A 19,528-nucleotide genomic window follows, 5' to 3' on the forward strand; every position below is an offset into this window, starting at 1 on the left:
AATCGAACATCATAAAATAATACAAGTTTACGGTACTTTTCCGTTAGCCGGGCGCAACCGCTAGGTGGCGTTAATTACTATTCCCCCTCCAGGCCGCCATGGATAGTAGGGAAAGATGTAACTCTGTTGCCAGCGATCGCTGGAGTTACATTTTTCCCTACTATCCATGGCGGCCTGGAGGGGGAATAGTAATTAATGCCACCTAGCGGTTGCGCCCGGCTAACGGAAGAGTACCGTTTACTAAACCGTGTTTCAGACTGTTTTGAATCCAGCTAAAGGGTGACATGTTTCAGCAGACAGTACAGAAGTTTTGCATCTAACCTGGCGGTATAACACAGCCCCACATGCCATAATAGTTGCATAGTGTCTTACCTGATGACAACAGGCTACCACTGCTTCCACTAATGATTTTCCCTTTGCTTCCCATATTGGCAAGTTTTGAAGTCTTTAACGTCCCAGTCTCGGTTAAGTCTATGGCGATCTCACTGAGGCTTCTGGCAGCATGTATTTTGGACTGTAGGATGATAAAGTAGAGAGTGATGTTTAGAAGTGCTGTGCACAAATGTTATAAGTGATAAAAGGTAACAAAGAGATGCAGTCTGCTTGGAGTATGTATGTCCTTCCCATATTTGTAAGGATTCCCCCTTCAGTCCAAAACCTAGTAGGTTACTTCCTTTCTACCCAAAATTATCCTATTGTAATTTTATGTCCCTGAAAATGTCTAAAATACCAATCAGTATAAACATTTAACTAAACAAAAAACATTTGCTTCACAAGAACTGGAATTTGCTAGAGGCTAATCAGATTTGGGACTTGCAGATTAAATAGTAGCCAATTAATCAAGCTGTTGGTTAACTGACTGGCAACTTCTAAATCTGATAAGCCTCTTGCAAAGTTCTACAAAGTATGACTCCTGGGGAACCACAATGCTTCCTATGTTTAAAGGGAACCTAAATGGAGAAGGATATCGATTTTTCCTTTTAAAATAATACCAGTTTCCTGACTCTCCTGCTGATCCTGGGTCTCTAATACTTTTAGCCACAGCCCCTCAACAAGCATGCAGATCAGGTGCTCTGACTGAAGTCAGACTGGATTAGCTGCATGCTTGTTTCAGGTGTGTCATTCAGTCACCACTGTAGCCACAGAGATTAGCAGGTCTGACAAGCAACTGGTATTGTTTAAAAGAAAACATCCATATCCCTCTCAGTTATGCTGGGTAAACACTATGAAATTTTCTGGCCGATTCACTGTTAGATCGATTATTTCCAACATGTCCGATTTGCTTTTCAATAGATTTCCAACCATTTTCTGATCTATTTCCTATTACAGTTAACGGAAATCGATCGGAAAGCAAATCGAACATGTTAGAAATAATCGATCTGACAGTAAATTGGCCATAAAACCTCATAGTGTGTACCCAGCATTAAGGTTCCCTTTAAATGATATCCTCTTTTCGTACTATGCTAATGCCTGACCTCAACCAAAAGTTTCTCAAATTTGGATAGTGAGGTTGAATATTGAGTCTTTATTTGTGCCTGTGCCTCCTCAGGGATGATGACACAAAACAAGATGAATATGTCTTTATTATGTCCCTCTATGGCTTAATATAGTGTATAGCAAAAAGAGCCAGGCAGGGAGTTTAGATCATACAGGAAAAACAAGAGATTAAAAATGTTTCTTTGTACACAACACTCCTGTTGCTAAAGAATAGAACAAGCAGTACAGGCTCATGAACTGACATGCTGAAGGAGATATGGGGAAGTAGAGTAAATGTGAAAATGTTGCCCTGACGGTGCAGCAGTTATTAGCTGTACACCCACATGCCTGCAGTGTGATTGATAGCACAGAGATGGATATGTCACATATTTCTGACGCCTCTCCTTTCCCATACACCCTTCTTCCAGAAATGCCTGTAAGCACAACTCAAAGGTTTGATGAAGTGCTCGGTCAAAGGTCTGCTTTCAAAGTACAGACCGCAGTATATGAAAGCTATCAATCAATGGCACAAACTTTCATTCAGTCTGGAATTTGTAACTGTCCATGCTTCAAATGTCTCAAATTATACTACGCTTTGTACAAAACACAGATGTATATTACATGAAATAAGTTAAAATGTCATCAGCTGCCACCTTTTTTGGTGAATACAGAGTATTCACTCTGAACATGTATAAAAAAAATCAGTGCTGCTCATTGGGCGCCAGCCCTCTGCTTTTAGGTACATCAAAGTTTATCAACTGCAAGGGGTTAAATTGAGTGCTGAAGTTTCCCTGTGAAAGAGCCAAAAGCCCCAGTTGTCAAGATTTCAGCCCCCAATGCTTGGATTTGTCAGCAGGGAAGAAAACAGCAAAAGGCAAGCATCAGTTAAGATTATCGTCTGAGGTCCTGCACACTAGTGAAAAATGGCACAACACAATTTATATTATAGTGCCAATCCAATCGGAAAACCTCATGCGTTCCGAAAATTGTTGAAGGGTTGAAGAAAAGGGGTTCAAAAGGGGTTAATGAAAAAATGTCCCTGAAGTAAGAGCAATATGGAGGCCGCCATTTTTGTTTCTTTTGAAACAATGCCAATTGCCTATTGTCCTGCTGATCCTCTGCCTCTAATATAAGTCAGAACAAGTATTCAGATCATTTGCTCTAATCAAAGTCTGACCACACCAACCACATGCTTGGTTCAGGTGTGTGATTAAGACATTACTGAAGCCAGACTAGACTGACTTGTTTTGGGGATGGCTAGCTCCCTATTAAACACATCCTATAGCTTTGCTATGGTTTGACTCACTGGCTAAGAACAATCATGCAGGCAGTGAACCCTGCATACTTGTCCTGCCTTAATGACTCAGCAAGCAGTGAAGCCATAAAAGGTGAGCGCACCACCTAGGCAGCTACCAACAAAAAAGCACTGCAGAAGCCATATTTATATAATGACACGTTCCTTTCAAGGGTTGAAGTGCTTTCATTTTTGTAACGTATTCATGTAATAGGAAGGAGAGGCCACTTATTTGACATTCTCACTCTGAAGTGGAGCAGTTACTTGTGCTAAGTGGCAGCTTGCCATTGCTGAAATAGTTCTTTAGTGTGACGGGGTTAGCAGGGCTGCTTATCTATGAAAGAATACTCATTCTGTACATTCCGTTAGTGTTTACAGATGACACTTGTTGGTAAATTTGCTACATGTCTGTGACATGATTTTCATTAAATTGTCAGTAACTTTTTAAAAATATGAATTCTTGTCAGTGAGATCATAAATCTAGCTGGGGGCGATGTGGAGTCATAGACAACGCATAGACACGAATCGTACAACAGCCAGAACAGTGGATACAGCTTTATAAATCCAGTCCTCTGAGGGACAGGATATGCCATAAGAGAAGGCAATCCAATGGACCGATACAGAGTGAAGGCTAATGTGAGCGTTAGGGCCCGTTCAGATCAGAAATGCGGATGGCCATGCGTGTGGAACGCGTGCGGACCGCAACGCGTACGAACGCATGGCCATCCGCGTTTGTGTGCGTTGCGTGGCTGATCCCATCACTGAAAAGTGAATGAGACAGCCACGCGTTTTTGCAAAATCTGCGTGCAGCATGCGTTCCCGGACCGCACAGGTCCGGAACGCATGCAGTGTGAACATCAGACATTGCACTCTATGCAATGTCTGATGTCGTGCGTTTTGGACACCTGCACGCGTTTCCAAAACGCGGCTGGAAACGCGTGCAGTGTGAACGGGCCCTTAATCTCACTATAATGATTGATACATATGAGATCTTGTGATCCCTTTATTATGGTCTAATGATATCATGTCTCCTAGGCTGTAGCCACTAGACATTAATCACATCCGATATAAAGTATACCATGAATGTCTTACCTTGCTTTGTTTCCTGTCTAGATAGAACTGGTGTTGGCTAATGGCCATAGCCCAAATGGACTTTATGAGAGCAGCACACGCGTACCACGTGTGCACAGCAATCCCTCCATGACCAAATGTCCTCCTGGTGACAGACGCCCTGCACAGAGAGAAATGAGCTGTGATTTCCTCTGGACACACAAGAGACACACACGAGAGCAGGAAGTATAAATCAGTTTACAACTGTGCTGAACAGAAACAGCCTACATCCTGCCGTGACCAGAGCAGGCAGATAATCAAATTGGTCGCTGGCAGCAATTAAACGGTACATTGCAAAAGTCATATTAGTAGCAATAGACTCAGCAGATCCACATTATAATATACTGGTCACAGAAGAATCACATGCATTCTGATTGTTGCTGCAAATGTACTCTGAACATCAACACATGCCATAATAAGCTGATTTCACACTACGTCTGTTGTACCGCTGCGCAACAGACAATATAATCGCATTGAAACACGATGCAAATATGTTTTAATAGAGGTTTTCACACTGATAGTTTCGCAGTGCAGTGAAACAAGTCCCAACAGAACAACTCATTGCCTACAGTGCATTACTGGGCGACGTGTGCGGTTCAGGGTGCATCAGTCTCTGGACTGTATGCTGCACCATACTTGTCACGTCACATTGAAATTGTGCTATGTGGCTTTTCATCACAGTTGCAGTGCGATCCTATTTCATGTGTCAAAGTACTCCAGTGGTCCATGCACAATAGCTTGTGAAACTGACTAGACAATCTACTGAACTATATTGAATAGTCAGTAAGATAAGAAATCATTCTGAGCTAATGCTAATTTTGCTCAAGATTATGTAGCTGCTGCATTTGATTGAGTAAATTCTAAACTGTATACATTTCAATATTATTATCATAAAATTTGCATCAACTCAGGACTATTATCATATAATTAAAGGAAACCTGAAGTTAGGGGGATACAGACGCTGCCATAGTTATTTAATTTTAAACAATACCAGTTGGCTGCTGTCCTGCTGACCTTCTGCTTCTCATACTTTTAGCCTGAGCAAGCATGCAGATCATATGATTCTGACGAAAATCTGACAAGATTAGCTGCATGCTTGTTTCAGGTGTGTGGTTCATACTCTCCCGCAGCCAAAGAGGTCAGCAGGGCTGCCAGGCAACTGGTATTGGTTAAAAGGAAATAAATATGGCAGACTATTTCCCTCTCATTTTTGTTGTCCTGTAACCATTCCTAATGACTATTTACCGTATGGATTTAAAAATGTGCATTTTCTTTGTTTTATTTACCATGCCCAGATCATGTAAAAAGAAAGCCTAACAGAAGGATGTGATGTGGAACATGTCACAACACTGAGTGACAAGGGACATATGATAAGTGTTGTGTTTCTCAGCTGCTCTGAATATGCTGTGATCACTTCGTATGCTTCTTTCAAATGGTTATAAAACTCTCACACTTGAAAAATGCATACAACACTAAAAACACGCTGAGTTTATTGAAAGAATCAAGAGATCTTTTAAATATATACACACAGCCTGTGGCCTGTCAGTGTCTCCGGCCTTGTTTACACTTTACACATTGTTGTGTGCATTTCGGCAATGCGTAGGGTGTGCGACACGCAGGAACATCAAAAACGCATAGAGTGCACTGTCTGACGTGCAGACTACATGCGCTGTGCAGAAGGGTGATGCACTAAAAACGTACCGTGTATTCCCAGCAAAAAGCCATCCTTGCTTCTGCTAAAGCTACACAATATGCCAGATCAATGCTGCCTGAAAGAAATGTTTCTGCTCACTTCAGGTGACAGCTTTGGAACCAGCAGTGTTCGCTATCTGCCAACTAGCCTGTTTTGTTCCATATAGAGGGGTGGGATGAGGACAAGAGGACTGTGCCCTGCTGCAGGAACTACACTTGTGGAATAGGAGTTGGGTGAGCAGGATCGAGTACAGTGGATCGCTACATGGAAGGCCAGAGATGTGTAAAGACATGCACCAGATTGTAACCTCAGGCAATTCAGAACAATCGGGTCAGTTGATGAAAATCTAGCATGTGTATGTAGCTTATTATGTGGGATGCACAACAAATTACTGCAGTAGGATGGCTAGCAGGTACGTGCATCTGTCTATCCAACAAAAGCTTTACTGCACAAACATGGTATGCATGGCCATTAAGCAATCGGCACAAATACTCCAGATAAAGGGGAAAATTATAGAGATGTGACCTGTCACAGAGTTCAGCAGGCTATTCAATGGCTGAAATGCAGCAACAGAACCTGTTTTTAGAGATCACATAGGTGGGACATGATTTTGCCATTCAGGTAGAAAAGGAAAGAATTCAGGTAGGCAACACCCTGGGGGTGAAATAAATCCAGGTGCAGAACTCGTTTGAGAGAACACGTTCTAAGCCTTTGTGAAAACGAACACTACTACAAAGCCCTTCAGTCATGTATATGGGACTTGGTGGGACTTGGGATTACTGAAGTCACTCTCAGGAGTCAGCTGCACAGGTTACTGCAGCTTGTAGAAATGGGCAAGTTTAGCCTGCTCTACATCCTTTGTAGGGTGAGGATGACAAGGAGAGCCCATGGCCTGCCTCGCCCAGTGTAACAATAAAACAGCACCTTCTTTACTACATTAACACCTCAACAAAGCTTTACTCATCTTATAAAACTGCAAAACATGTGAATCATTAGCAAGTTAAGTGTTAAAAATGGTACAACTCATTTTTGAAGTGTATTACTGAACATTGTGGCTCTGTAGTTAGCACAGTCTAGCCCTGCGTTTGTAGGATCCAGGTGTCAATTCACTCCAAGGACATGATAATCTTACAATTTATACACTGTCCCATGATTTAAAAGGTTTCCTCCAGGCTCTCTGATTCCTCTGACAACCCTAGCAAAATACATTCCCACCAACTGGCTCCAATAAGTGGTGATACTGTGTTTTAGGCGTAATCAATTACTGTGGATATTTTGAGATTGAGCACAGCTACCCTGAGCAGTGTTTACTCCATGTTTAATAGGTTAGATGGCTAATTTGATAAAGTGAAAATCCGATAAAAGCTAAAGCTGCGTACCCTAAACTAAGCTCAGCAGAAACAGCTGTTTCGGGCTATCTCTGCTGAACATTTAGTGTGTGTACAGCCTAGATGCACCACCAAAATATCTGAAGTGCTAGATCATTTTGGCTGACTGTAAATTACCTTGACAGCCAGAAACTGCTCTGTTGTGCATGGCACCATTGTCCCGCCTTGATACAAAAAGAAAGAGGTCTGTACAGCACTTGGTCCTAAACTGTTGCCCAAGGGATCAAGTCACGATTTCTACCGTGCCCCCCACATTGATCAGGATAGGCCAATCTTTTGTCATCTGAACATAATAGGATGACAGCATGAAATCAATGGCTAATTAGCTTTGTACTGCATGAAGAGGTACAAAGTTAGAGGTTGCTGCGGTCCAATCATTTATTAATCTGATTTGTGCAGAAATCTGAGTCAAATCAAGTGGTGCAAGGTGGTAAAACAAAGCACCTTTCCTGACCAACCATCAATCAGGGAGATATCAGTTGTTTCCCTAATCAAGCATTCATGGTATAGTATATGCCTGAGTTCAGAAGACTAGAAGCACTGGACTTAATGTCCCATCTTTCAGGGTGGGATCACACTTGTGTCAGCGGGAAACACAGACTGTTCCTTACAAACGTTTTTCTGCACAATATGTACGTTTGTCTGCAATTGAGCGCAGGATTTTTTTTATAGTAGGCAGTGATTTTCAATGAGGAATCGCATGCCTTGTGCAGAAAAGTAGTGCAGGTTGTACCTTTTTTTACACACTATACATAATCTCACATGTTTCTTGAAAAAGCAGCAGGCCCAAAGGAATTACTGGTGTTTGTGAATGCAATTTTGCATTGTGGCAAAGCACCTGCGATTTCAACAAATGTGACTCCTGACTCACTCTGTAAACACTTAGCTGTCATAATGAAAGAAAAAAACACTATGGATATACACAAACACAGTATTTGACCGTGAGCACAATCTATGCTCTGTGGTTATATGTCAGTAGCAATGCAAGAGTTAGTCATATTTCAGTTTTTGCTTAGGTTAGCAAGGACAATGAAAGACAACTTTGCCTTGCAGAGCTAAGTCCCTGGTTCAAATCTGGGCCAGAACACGATGTGCGTGGAGTTTGTTATCCCAGTATGTGTGTGGGTTTCCATTGGGTACTCAAGTTACCTCCCACATTCCAAAAACATACTGACAAGTTAAATGGTTCCCTCTCACCCCTCTCCCCCAAACAAATTGTTCCTTATAAGCCTGGTACACACTATGCAAATTTAACTTCATATACTACTTCCTATCAAAAGAAGTGGTCTGATTGGGGGGAAAATATAAGCCTTGTACACAGCCTATTGATCACCAGCAACCGATTCCAATTTCAAATTCGATTTCTTTCTCGATCAGAAGCAGATCGAAAAGGCTGGAAATTAATGTACACACCTTATTGCCTACACATTTCCAGTCATATTTTTTCTCTCAATTAATTTTCAATTAATATCCAGTTGAAAAAATGAACAAAATTTTAACCACTAGCTTTCTTCCATACTCGATCAATGTCAGATCTAAATATTGATCAGATCTTTCTCTCTCTCTCAAAAGCAAAATCTGCCATGACATTTGCTCATGCGTTTGAGCCTAGGACTAGGACTATGGTAGGATTAGATTGTGAGCTCCTCTAAGGACAGTTAGTAACATGACTATGTGCTCTATAAAGTGCTGCAGAAGCACAGTTAGTAACATGACTCTGTACTCTATTAAGTGCTGCAGAAGGTGTCAGTGCTTTATAAATACATAATACTAGTCATTTATGGTTGCCATGGGTCACTGCTCTACCTTCTGGCAGGCCTGTTGATTACATACAGCACAGTAAAAAAAAAAAATCAGTGGGACTCCTGAGCCATAAAAACTTTGTTTGGCTGTCAACAGTTTACTATTTCTGGGAGGTGGTAGGTTAAGCCTGTAGAATATGAACTGGCTTTTATATGAGGTGTGTGCAGGGCAGAGGTTACACTGATGTGCTGATACAGTCCAAAGGCTAAGGGTGCTTCCAACTGCTGCTCCAGTCACGCCACTTTGTTTTAACACTGCAAGCTATGCCAGTGAACGTTTTACAAGTACATTCCAGCAGCAAGCACACTAGAATCTGCCCGCCACACAGACTGATCATAGGAAACAATCCTACACAATCACAGTGCGTTCACTCACTGTCATTTTACATGCTGAACAAAAAATGCAGTCTCTGTTCTCACAAGATTCTGCAGCACTTCACAAAATGAACCGTGTGACAATGGCACTTACCGGCGAGGATCATGAACTTCCACTGAGAACTTCTTCTCTCTGAAGTAAAGGTTTTCCAGCTGTCTCCACTGAAAGATCTAGAGAAGAGCACAGCAGGGATCAGTTTCCAGCTCCGGCACTAGTAATAACAGCTATCCCAACAGTTACAGATCCTTCACTCTTCCTCAGAGCAGAGACTGCACAATCTCAGCATGAGAAGAAGTATACGCTTTGTGGTATCTGTGTGTATTGGCTGCCTCCTGTTCTATTTGCTGATCACAGATTCCTCCATCTCATACAAGCCTCCAGTAAGGGAAAGAAGAAACTCTCAGCAGCAACAAGCAGTAGCCATCTGTATATGCAGCTTCCTCCTTTCACCGTGCTGGAATGGCTAGGAATTCATATTCCCCTGCCTCCCATTGGAACAGCCACTTCCTGCCCACTAATGTGTAATAGTCCCTGACAAGCACTAATGCTTCAAGCCGTTTCTATGAAAGGGCGGGGAGAGTGAGGGCTGACCTTAATTCAAGGCAAGGCAACATGAGATAACAATGTGAGCTTGTGAAAGCCCCTCTATAAATATTCAGGGGGCTTTATACCTTTTCTCAAGGCATCCCCTAATCTGTACTTCACAAAACACTGGTATGTGTGTGTGTCAGGGTAAAAGTGTAAAGGTGAAACTTACAAGCTGACACCGCTTTCATGTTTTCCTTTCTATGTCAGGATAGGAAGCTGCTAAAAACTTTTACCAGAGATTCCAAGTGTGCCTTTGTGTGGCTCTAAACACATTTTATAACCAACAGTTTCATTTTGTATCATTCACGTATTTATGTTATTATTATCCACTTTGTACATTACTGTTATGTGCAAACAGAGCAATGATAGAACCAGCAGCGTTCTAAATAAAGCATGGCATCAATCACTACAGACCATCAAAGACTGGCAACTAAAGTGTTGTTTTCACTGCACAGTATTTTAGTTTGAGACATCTCACTTCAAGTTTTGTGATTTGAATATATGATAATTTGCAATGTACAAGGTTTTGTGAGATTCACATAAACTACTTTTAATTATACATTATCATTATTTTTATTATTACTGATTTATAAAGTGCCAACATATTCCGTGGGGCTGTACAAAGTAAGAAACAAACATGAGGTGTATAATGATACAGGCAATGGTATACCCTAATCCTTGGTACAACAACAACAAAACATCTGTAAAGCACTTTTCTCTTGTAGCACCCAAAGCACATGAGATTGTCTCAGATCAGTACATAATGATGTACAAAATACATTTTTTTTTTACCTAGTTTGCAAAACTGTCTTCCTGTGTGATGTCATATGCAGCTCGGTTGAACTGAACAGCAGTCTCTGCATGGTTCCCATTCCATCATCATCCACATGAGGTAGTTGGGAGGGGGCACCAGCTAATATTTCACAGTAAACACAGAGCTAACCCAGCCCACTCCTCTGATACTGAACTGAAAAATTAATATTGTAGCCATGACTGCCAGGATTCTTGTCTAGTTCCACCCTGCTCAGTGTGTAATAAATCGTTTACGGTTACCATACACTCTCCAGTGCATTTATGGAGGAAAAAGTTTATACCCAATTATTCTCTGTTTAAAATCTGAATTTTAAAGGATACCACAACTGACATGTGGCATAATGAGATAGACATGGGTATGTACAGTGCCTAGCACACAAATAACTATGCTGTGTTCCTTTTTTTCTTTCTCTGCCTGAAAGAGGTAAATATCAGGTATGTAAGTGGCTGACTCAGTCCTGACTCAGACAGGAAGTGACTACAGTGTGACCTTCACTGATAAGAAATTCCAACTATAAAACACTTTCCTAGCAGAAAATGGCTTCTAAAGGGCAAGAAAGAGATAAAAAAGGGGGAATTTCTTATCAGTGAGGGTCACACTGTATTCACTTCCTGTCTGAGTCAGGACTGAGTCAGCCACTTACATACCTGATATTTACCTATTTCAGGCAGAGAAAGAAAAAAAGGAACACAGCATAGTTATTTGTGTGCTAGGCACTGTACATACCCATGTCTATCTCATTATGCCACATGTCAGTTGTGGTATCCTTTAAGTGTAAAGGTGGACAGAAGACCCAGACCAGACAATTCTGGTAGCACAGCCTTTCAGAGCTGCAGGCTGCAACCATTTGCCTGGCAACCCTGCCCCAAACTGCACAGGTAGCTCCTCTGGCTGGCCTGCTTCACCTTGTGTGGCCAAAGCTTTGCAGTCTTAGTTTGTTCTCCTACTATTCAATAAATATGAAAGTACATTTGCATTATTGAAGAATGCACAAAGCTTAGTGCATTGCATATCTGTACTTTTTGAAATAAGTATATTGAAAGTTCCTATCCAATACATTTCCAAAATAATGGTCTAAATGCCTACAGCTGTTCAATTAATTAAACCTTCCAAGTCACTATTCTCTTAGTATGGAGTCATGGAGCAACCAAAGGAATAGCAACTCAGAAACTCATATATAAATTACTATGACACATCATAGGCTCCATTTATCTGAGACAGACGCTGGCACTTGTGCTGATGCGAGTACACATCCAAATCCCTCTAGCCTCATGACATGCATGGCTATAAGGATTTGGATTTTTGCCCCCACACATGAATTTGGAAACAGCCTATTGATTTCAACAGGCTACAATGCCCATCCGAATTTGCGTGCGGGGAAATGCTGTGAATTGACCCTAGTGGAAACAAACCCCTAAATATTTAACCACCCTGGCGTTCTATTAAGATCGCCAGGGTGGCTGCGCAGCAGTATTTTTTTTTTTATTAAATCATGTAGCTAGCCTAGCGCTAGTTACATGATTCCCCCCTTCCTGCGGCATCCCTCCCACCCCTCCGATCACCGCCGGCGATCAAGCCCATCCGGAAATCCCGTTCTGAACGGGATTTCCTTTAGGGCTTCCCCGTCGCCATGGCGACGATCGCGATGACGTCATCAACGTCATCGACGTCGTGATGTCACAGGGAGACCCGATCCACCCCTCAGCGCTGCCTGGCACTGATTGGCCAGGCTGCACACGGGGTCTCGGGGGGGGGCCCTGTTACGCGACGGGTAGCGGCGCATCGGCGGCAAGCGGCGGCGATCGCGTACAACACGCAGCTAGCAAAGTGCTACTGCGTGTTTTCAAAAAAAATTGTGCAAATCGGTGCACAGCGGCAGTACCGCCAAGAATTAAGAAGCGGAAGTTTCCTATCAACAATATGATCTTACTGTCAAATGGTACCAAATAAGTTGTCAGGATCCACACCGTCTAAAAATCTTCATTTATTCAGTTAAACTATTCAGTTTAAACAAGCTGCATCTGATATTCACATAAAAAGTCAGCTTTGAAATCCAGTGACAGAAATTAAATGGTTTGTGTGTTCCAAACCATGATACATTCCACAGTGTATGTGCAACAAAATAGATAGCATTTGGACACTAAGCTATCAAGTGGAAACTTAGGAAATGTATCTGGATGGAATTTGAAACATTTTTAATAGTCTTCATCTTGAAAGGGTGTTTATAGCAATCTCGTAAGAGACAATAACGTCCACATCCCCCTGGACATTTTATGACAAAGACTGCATTATTAGATGACCATAAACGGATACAATGTGCTCCAAGACAGAATTGTTACTTTGGTACATATCTCTCAATCTTTTCCTGTTATTGTCGCAACAGTAGATAGCGAAACCTGGGGCATTGGATCCACTCTTCAGAGGAGAATGGACAGTCTATTTCCTGTTTAGTCAACAAGTTTAATGCACAAAAGACTTTGACATTTTAACTATGAGACCAAAGAAGATACTATTCCTAAATCTACAATGGCCATGTTTACTAAGCAACATATAGGAACATTATACTAAGATGACCCACATTCTCTAGCTAGCTACTCATTTATGGGGATGGTGAAATAATTACATAAAACTCTTTTCTGGGAAAAAGCAATTGTGTTTACAAGAAATTTTATTTCATCTACAATTTACATAGTGCTAACATGTTATTATGCACTTTAGAGAAAAGGTCTGGCTTACAATGTTGTACAAGTGTAGACACAGCATGCCACCACGTTCTGATTAGGAGTTAGTAAGATGCATAAATCTGCAAATATATGGTAGTGCTCGCTACCCTCTACAGCCACATCAAGGTGGCCTCCAGCTTATGGTGGCCATACATCATTCAAGCGGTTGAAGAGATAATTATTTGATCGATTTTATTGACAAAATTAAATTGTATTTATTTCCATGGACATTTTAGTTCTGTGTATATATGTGAGAGTAACCACATTATCAATCAATGGAAAACCTTACCAGGAGATCAATCCAGCCCCTCAAACAAACACGGCTGCATTAAAGTGAACCTATAAGGGTTTCCAGTGTCTAGAAGCTCAGGCTGCTGGTTATGTGCAGTTACCCAAGGTATCTGGGCCCTGCACGGTACTCGCAATTTGGGCACCGCCATAGACCGTAATAAGAATTACTCACTGAGTCATTTGGGTGCTGGCAGTCCATTTACAATAAAAACAGTGTAATTTCGCTGCCAGCATTAGCTGGAGCCCAGAGATGAATTGAGATGTAATAGGGCCCCAGGCAAAGTAGTAGATTTTGTGCCCTTTTGTGATCCTTTTGGTAATCTAAAGTGAAGAGAAGTCAGAGAAAGTGGCAAGTGACCAAGTAGGTCTCAGGCACCTGCCTAGGTTGCCTGGTGGATGATCCTGCTCTGCTGGAGCCTGAAAAACATTTGTTTTGTCCCAGATCACTTTCTGTGTACTCGGAGAGTATCTGTGGTCTACACTGAATACAGGCCTTCTCATTTGGAGCTCTGCACTGTCCCTTTTCTGCTATCCACAAACCAGTCAGAACATCTGGAAGGACCAGTTATATGGGCAGATAAAATAGCCACTGACTGAGTGTTTCTGCTGCTCACCAGAGATGGTCAACGAATTTCACATTTTTCTGAGTAGATGCAAAATTTGTTGCAATGTGAATGCAGCTTGAAATTGGACCAATTGAATGCATATACTATCATTTTGGATTGATCCAGTTTCAATCTATACAAACTGCAACACAATTTGCCTCAGCTTGGAAAAATGAGCGACTTCCTTGGTCACCTCTGTTATTCAGTATCTGTATGGTAGTTGTAGTCTGTAGTCACTGAGCAGCCTGCTCATTCTGCAGCATTGTAAATCTGAGGAGGCATGACCGAGGCAGGCTGACGTGTGGGATTCTGGAAGACATTCAAATTCTTCCAATCGCTACATCAGCAGCAAAACATATAAAACAAGCATGAAGTCAGACTTCAGAGTTTCTGAAATGCCACATAGATCACAGCACAAAGGGCTGCATTTGCCCTTCTCCCAGTTTGCTGTTTGACTTTCAATGAAAATATGAGTTACATTTTGGCGTAGCGTACTTCGCTTTGTAATGTGAAACGTCTAAAATTATAGCTTCATGCATGAAAAAATACCTCACAAATGGATCCATAAAATGCATACTGAAATGTACAAGGCTGACTTTATAACACACATGCCGAAATATTAATGTATATGAAATATGAGATATTTGTTATGTGTGCAGAAAACTAGAGCCTGCCAACAAATTTAAAACATACCACTGAACCTCTCTTTCCAGACTTGAATTCATGCCACAGTACAGTCACTTCACTAGCATCCACTTCAAGGATATCAATTATAGTATTATTGAAGATACTTTCATGTGAACAATTAGAGTCCTACTCCTGGAACACACATTCTTCCAGGCTTGGGTCGGCACTCATTGGAAGATCTTGTTTTATTTGTGTACAATATACTTCACCATCAAATAAATCGAGTAGTATGTGCTCATTGCCACCTCCCCCGCCTCCTCCTGAAGAACAGGCTTGCATCGCTGACGGTGAGGATCTCCTCAGGCACTTTGGTCTATGCCCCACCCCCTCAAAGCTAAACCCCATGATGATGCAAACCAAGCATCATCAGATTCTCCTAGGAACCTGCTATTAACTCCATCGACTCAGCTATATTTGGTCATGTGGACAAATTCTGAAAGTGAACCTGAAGTGGACACTTCAGGTTAGATACATACCTATGTAGAGGGAAATCTCTGGATACCACAGAGTTTTCCTGTTTCTCGGTCTGTCCCCCTCTTCCACCGCCGTCCCTGATGAAGTTTTTCGACCTGCCAGGTTGAATACCTTTTTGGAACTCCCCAGGCAGCCATCAGAAGTACTCACATCCCCCCAAACCTTCTGAAGACAAGGGTATCTATACTGGGCTTCCACATGTGCAGTATGGATATGCCCGTCTTCAGAAGCACTCAGGGAAGTGAGTACTCCTTAAGACCCGAGGCGTGATGATGACATAACTTCAACAGTGGTTGGTGCTATGATGGGGCAGACTGAGCACCAGGGAGGCTCTATGGTATCTATAGCCTTCTCTCTACATAGATATGTGTTTCCTCACAATAACCCACTAGCAATTTCAGGCAGATTTAATTGTTTATCTTAGATTATTTTCAGTTCAGGTTTGCTTTAGGAGGCTGAATGGGAAGACCTAACAGTCTTTCACTGTGAGCATAGAGTTCATCAACTAATTTAGCGTACTTCCACCCTTTGATGGTATTTAACACTTTGTGCCCAGTACTGCAGCATTATACGCCTACAGAGTCTCAGAGAGAGGTCCTGAAAATACAGTTCCTCCCAGCTCAGTGTGTAATAAAGCATTTACCCTTCTTACACCTGTTCCCCCCCCCCCCCCAAAAAAAAAAGTCCTTTATAGGAGTATAGAGATGCCAACAGAGTGCGAGTTGCATCCTCTACCGAATCATAATCTGTTAATGTTAATCTGTTAAAGCAGTAGGATTAGCCATACTATACCAGGGGAAAAAACACATATATAAGTAGATAAATATTTGATCTACTTACATAACACATATATTGTACTGTCCACGTTTTGATTTTAGTGAATTGTATATAGTAAATGAAGATAATTCTGTTCCTGGTGGGGGCCATGTCTTTTGCCAACAGTTTAGGCTAAATCCTGATGTAATTTCTGCCCTTTACTTTTTTCTTTTCTCCTCCAATTGCTGAGTCACCTCAGCCTTGCTTGTAAACACAAGTGAGCAGGGGATCAGGTTTCAGATAAGCAGACAGGCAGGGAAATAAATGGAAGAGGAGGAATATATTATAGATAAAAAGAACCCCCAGCATGCAACTGTTTGGCACTGACTACTAAAGGGCCAGTGTTCCTTAAGTATGTGATAACTCCAAATCATTACAGCAGAAAAAGTTTTGAAAGTTTTGAATGCAGGAATAGCATTATCACTTAATACACTCAGACCAGTTGCTGTTGAAATTAGATTTTTATGGTGACATTCCCTCTTTAATCCACACCTACCGATCCCTCGGGCAACATTGCAGGGCCAAGGCTGTACAGACGTTCCACTTGCATACAGGATAGTCACGTGTTCTTTTATAATGCGGGGGAAGGAGGGGGTTGACGGAGCTGCATATGTGTGACATCATGCGGCAGGCGTAGTAAGTGGGGAGAACAATGCTCTGGGCCGTTGCTTGGCTGAAGTGATCTACAAGGCTGAGGGGGGTCAGGGACTGCTGTACATTTGCTGGATTCTTGGCAGAAGGCCAAGTTTTATCTAGTTTGTGTATGAAACTCCGCTCACCTCAGGGTTGGAAGTCCTGCTGAATGCATTTTGTTTTTCCATTGTTTTAACTCTCTCGCCCTGACAGCCTGAGGTGACAATGTATTATCTATCGATGGAACTGGACACAGCACAATGTCAATGTGAGGAGCAATGCATTCATTAAATAGTCTAAAATTTTGTATAGGAATACTGGTTTTGTAAAACAAAATAACTCAGTGATGTGAATGTACAGTTACAAAAATAGGCAGGGTTGCAGTTTTTTTTTCTTTCATTCTCTGTGGTAAAATATGCTGTGTCAGTGCTGTCTGTGTGGTAAAATGACAGACTTGGCTCTGAGATCTGTACAGTGTTTGTATGTGCCAACATGAGCTGCACAGACAAATGGCCAGATGAAATACTTCATGTGTGGAATGCCTCACCTACCAAGGATATTTTTCACTCTCCAGAAATTCCAGCTAATTAAATAGACACACACACACACACACTCTCTCTCTCACACACACACACACACACACACACACACACACACACACACACACACACACACACACACACACACACACACACACACACACACACACACACACACACACACACACACACACACACACACACACACACACACACACACACACACACACACACACACACACGCTGCTGTCAGTGGTGAGGGCAAGAGAGACAACAAGATTGGCTCACAAGAAAGAGGTGGCGGCATCTAAACTAATCAAAAATATATAAAAGAAAATGTGCTATAGCAATTTCAAGACTGGTGATCACCAAAAGAGTGGGAAATAATGATAAAAACCAGGCAGTGATTTTAATTATTTACCAGATCTACATAAAGGTTCTTTTTTGTTTCTGTCTAAGACCCTTCTTCATAACATTTCCTGTTAGTACAGGAAGTGTACAGAATTTCCCCAAATGAGAACAGACATCAGTAAAACTTGAAAGAGGTTGTGACCCTATCAGTAAATTACCATTTGTCTCTGGTATTGAGGCTTCTACACAGACACCATACTCCACACTGTTTGGCTGGACCCACTACGCTGCAATCCCCACATTACAGTGCCCAGGAATCCAAACATTCATGTTTACATTTGCTTAAGTCTCTTGTTTAATACATCCCACTTAAAAATCCACATTGGACACCAGAGGACTTAGTACAAAGGCTTTCATGGAGATGGGATGGGTAAAAGCTGTTGTGAGCACAAAGTAATAGGCAGCTGAGTCTGTATCCAGAGACTTCCAGCCCTTCTTCAGCTCCTTGTCCATTACAGTTGTCAGGCTTATGTAAACCTATGGCAGATCTCCAACACACAGGCCAGGCAGCCAGAGGAAGATCTCATTTCTGTGAGTCTATAGGACTGTATGAAGAGCAGCTGAAAAGGGACATTCTTCCTGCAAGACTTCTCCAGGAACAAAGCTTTAACCCTCACACTGTCACTGCCTATACACAAAAATGAGGACTTCCTGGCAACTGTGCAGTCTATTTTTATGTACCATCCCCTACAGCTCAAGCAGATAACACTGCCAGTATGATGTAAATATAGAACCGTATCTTCAACACATACAGCTAAGCAAGGAGACAAGATGAGTCCAGCAACATCTAGGAGTTTGTGCTGCTTCTAATAAAATCTAGCCTGACTCCATGAATTAAATATAATGTTACTTGGAAACTTTTTTTTAAGTGAAACTTTTACCATTAGAAACTTAGCAAAAATCTGACCTGAAGCAGCTGATGGGATAAACAGCACGCTGTCTTGGTGCTGCTGCTACTGCTTGGCTCAGCATCACCCTGCTGTGCAGCCTGAAAGAGGGTAGAGTACAGATCTCTTTGAGAAGATGCAGCCTAAATTGCAGCCTGAAGCCCTGGAAGAGAGGGTGCCGCAGGAAATGGCTAGCAAGCAGCTGCTCAGATCCAGTGGCGTAGCAACAAGGGGTGGAGAGATTGCGACCGCATCGGGGCCCCTGGACCAGAAGGGCCCATTAAGGGCCCTCCTTCATCCATCTTATTAGCTTTGCATAGGTGCAATGCTGGTAATGAACACCTCTAGATGTGTATTGAATACTAACAATCCTTAACTAACTCTTTCCACTCTGATTACACTTCTCTGACACTGAAACTGACACTGTCCTTGGTAGGTTTTGAAGCTTCTTATCAATATAGTGCTTGGGGCCCCATGTAAAACTCACAATGGGGCTCCATAGCTACACCATTGCTCAGATCCCAATTAGGTGAACATGAGCTAATCAAGGAAATCGTACACAGATAAAGCAAGCTCTGCAATCGAGTAAAGCCAGTTTCCAGTTAGAAATATCTGATAACTAGTAATCACAGCCCCCAAATACCTTTCCATTGTTACTCAGTGCTTCTGTAGCTGAACATCCTTTTTTAAAGAAAACAATTATAACGCACTACTGATCTTTTGTAGGGGTATCAACAAATGTGTCTATGTTTGACTTAAATGAATGGCAATGGCATCTAGATATCTGTGATGATCACTTCAGCTGTATTTGCATTCAAACCTCAAGGCCCAACAGACATCTATGAGGATTCTGCAGGCCAATAGCATCTACTTGGAGTTTTATAAAGTGTAGTTCAGAATCAGAACTACTGAATCCAGATT

At 41.9% G+C, this 19,528-nt stretch overlaps 1 protein-coding gene across 7 annotated transcripts in view; it reads right to left on the minus strand.

Annotated features, from left to right (window-relative positions):
• The window catches only part of FRMD4A (FERM domain containing 4A), a 527,110-nt gene that overhangs the window by 56,494 nt on the left and 451,088 nt on the right, over nt 1-19,528 (minus strand). For all 7 annotated transcript variants that reach the window (XM_068276150.1, XM_068276149.1, XM_068276145.1 and 4 more), the window contains exons 12-14: nt 9,233-9,309; nt 3,863-4,001; nt 373-514 (exon numbers count right to left, since the gene is read on the minus strand). In XM_068276150.1, the coding sequence (XP_068132251.1) occupies nt 373-514; nt 3,863-4,001; nt 9,233-9,309 (358 nt within the window). The remainder of the gene's footprint in view (nt 1-372; nt 515-3,862; nt 4,002-9,232; nt 9,310-19,528) is intronic.

The sequence above is a fragment of the Hyperolius riggenbachi genome, chromosome 3 (genome assembly GCF_040937935.1).
Source record: "Hyperolius riggenbachi isolate aHypRig1 chromosome 3, aHypRig1.pri, whole genome shotgun sequence".
Classification (NCBI taxonomy): Eukaryota; Metazoa; Chordata; class Amphibia; order Anura; family Hyperoliidae; genus Hyperolius; species Hyperolius riggenbachi.